Source organism: Pseudopodoces humilis, chromosome 7 (genome assembly GCF_049639895.1).
Source record: "Pseudopodoces humilis isolate 2021_Gansu_Grassland_sample_001 chromosome 7, ASM4963989v1, whole genome shotgun sequence".
In the NCBI taxonomy this organism is placed as follows: Eukaryota; Metazoa; Chordata; class Aves; order Passeriformes; family Paridae; genus Pseudopodoces; species Pseudopodoces humilis.
In genome coordinates, this window is record NC_142206.1 from 14531275 (window position 1) to 14533206 (window position 1932).

Consider the following 1932-nt stretch of genomic DNA (forward strand, 5'->3'; position numbering starts at 1 on the left):
CCTGCTCCTAAAAATCCCCTGATTCCCAGGATTACAGACCAGGAGTGTCCCAACTTCGTTATAGTTAAGGGTGTCTGTGCAGCCCCAGTACTTTAATACAACCTGTTAAGACTTTAACTGCAGGCTCACAGTTAATAAGAAGGAAAACCTTTCTATCAGGATGATTACCACATGTTTAATTATAATGCTAATGATTCCCACTCATCACTAAGATCTTTTTCATGCCACTGCTTTCTGGCAGGCTACCTCCAAAATGAGAGCAGAAAGACATGCTACCTTGCTCTGGAACCTAAACAAGTAAATCAGAAACATTTACACCTCATTTATTAAGTGTTTTAAATTAAGAGGTCCAAATGAAACTATAGCAATTATAGGCAGTATAAATTAACAGGTATAAAACTATAGCTACTAAACACACCATGGAAAGCAGCAGTTGTCAACATGGTAACAAGTCAGGGAATTTCTTAGTCAACTTCAGCTCTGCGTCCAACAGTTCAACTCTCAGTCACAAAAAGAGATACCATAACCTTCCCCATCCCACACAGCGCAGTAACAGCAACACTCCATACCCACAATGTTCCCAGCTAGTGATCCCTGGGAAATACTTTCCCTACTTCGCCCGTGCTTCCCCCGCCCATCTGCTCTCAATTTTCCCTCCACCTCTCCCGAAACTAAATCAATAAAAGGCCGCATTCAGCGACAAACGTTTCGTAGCCACAGAAACACCGCCGCTTCACGCAGGCTCGCCAGGCCGCTCGGCCCAGCCCAGAGCCTGCGGGTGGATGAGCTGTCGGCAGCGGAGCTGCGCGGGCACATCGAGGCGCTGTCCCACAGCCACAGCTGCTGGGAGATAGGCGCTTTAGAGCGTGGTACTGCCGTACAAGCGTAATTATTTTTAAAAAGACGTGTCACAACCTCCCGTTTTAGCCTGTAACTCGCAATGAATTTTCAAGCCTTCAAAACCAGGCAAGCCGCGATAAGGCGCAGAAGGACCCGAGGGGCCGAGAGCCACACGAGGCTATCCCAACGCCAGCACCGCTCCAGCCGCCCTGCCCGGGCGGGCGAGCCGGCACCAACGGAGCAAATGGGGCTGCCCAGCGTGAAGGATGTCCCTTCCGCGGCTCTCAGACCCGCTGTGCCCACCAGGTGAACCGCGGCGTTGTTTCCCTGCGGGGCGGGGACACCGCGGCCCCGCTCCCCCGGGCCGAGCGCCACAGCATCCCGGGAGGGCGAGCAGCGGCTCTGCCACCCTCCCGCCCCCGGACAGCAGGAGATCCCGGCCCTCCGGACCGTGCCGAGGGTCCACTCACCCAGGCGAACAGCTGGGGCTCCATGGCATGGGGCCGGCGGCTCCCGGCGCTTCCCGCCGCCCGCGGGCCGGGCAGGAAGGGGCGGGCACGGGGCGGGATCACGGGCGGACAGAGCCTGAACCGGGCAGGGAAGGGCCAGCCGCGAGCGAGCGCTTCGTGTCTGCCAGGAAAATCCAGAAATGTCAGAGGTTTATGTCCAAAAAAAGGGAGACAGAGGAGTCCTGCGACTTTGTCCGAATAAAGGGAGAGAGCTGCGGGGTTTTCTCTCTCAGGGTTTCGGAAGGAACAGCCTTCTTTTAGCCTAATTCCCGGCCACATATTGCCCTCTTCCTTTCCCCACTGGCTGAGGCACTAGGAAGGTACAGCCTTCCCGAGCCGCCTATTCCACATATTCCCCCTTGAACTTACTGTTTTACCCCAAAGCTCAGAAACCCAGGCTGTGCATTCCCTTGTTTGTGCCGGCTGCCTGGGCTCTGCCACGAACCCGCTGCCCAGAGCCAGCAGGGACATTGGGACCCATTGCAAAGACGTTTATACCATCAAATTGTTTATACAGACATGAGCTTTCCTCTCATGTTTATTGCTAAGGTGCCGAAGTAAAGGGCTTCGGTGATTCTGATAA

The 1932-nt window shown here is 54.6% G+C and overlaps 1 protein-coding gene across 5 annotated transcripts in view; it reads right to left on the reverse strand.

Annotated features, from left to right (window-relative positions):
• SERGEF (secretion regulating guanine nucleotide exchange factor) overlaps positions 1–1383 on the reverse strand; it is a 142997-nt gene extending 141614 nt beyond the window's left edge. For 2 of the 5 annotated variants that reach the window (XM_088057406.1, XM_014252124.2), the window contains exon 1: positions 1311–1377. In XM_088057406.1, coding sequence (XP_087913532.1) covers positions 1311–1334 — 24 coding nt within the window. In that variant the 5' untranslated portion in view covers positions 1335–1377. Of the gene's footprint in view, positions 1–418; positions 540–1310 lie in introns of those variants that run through there. The other 3 variants (XM_088057408.1, XM_088057409.1, XM_088057407.1) reach the window with 3 other exon arrangements.
• Between the last annotated feature and the right edge of the window lie 549 nt (positions 1384–1932).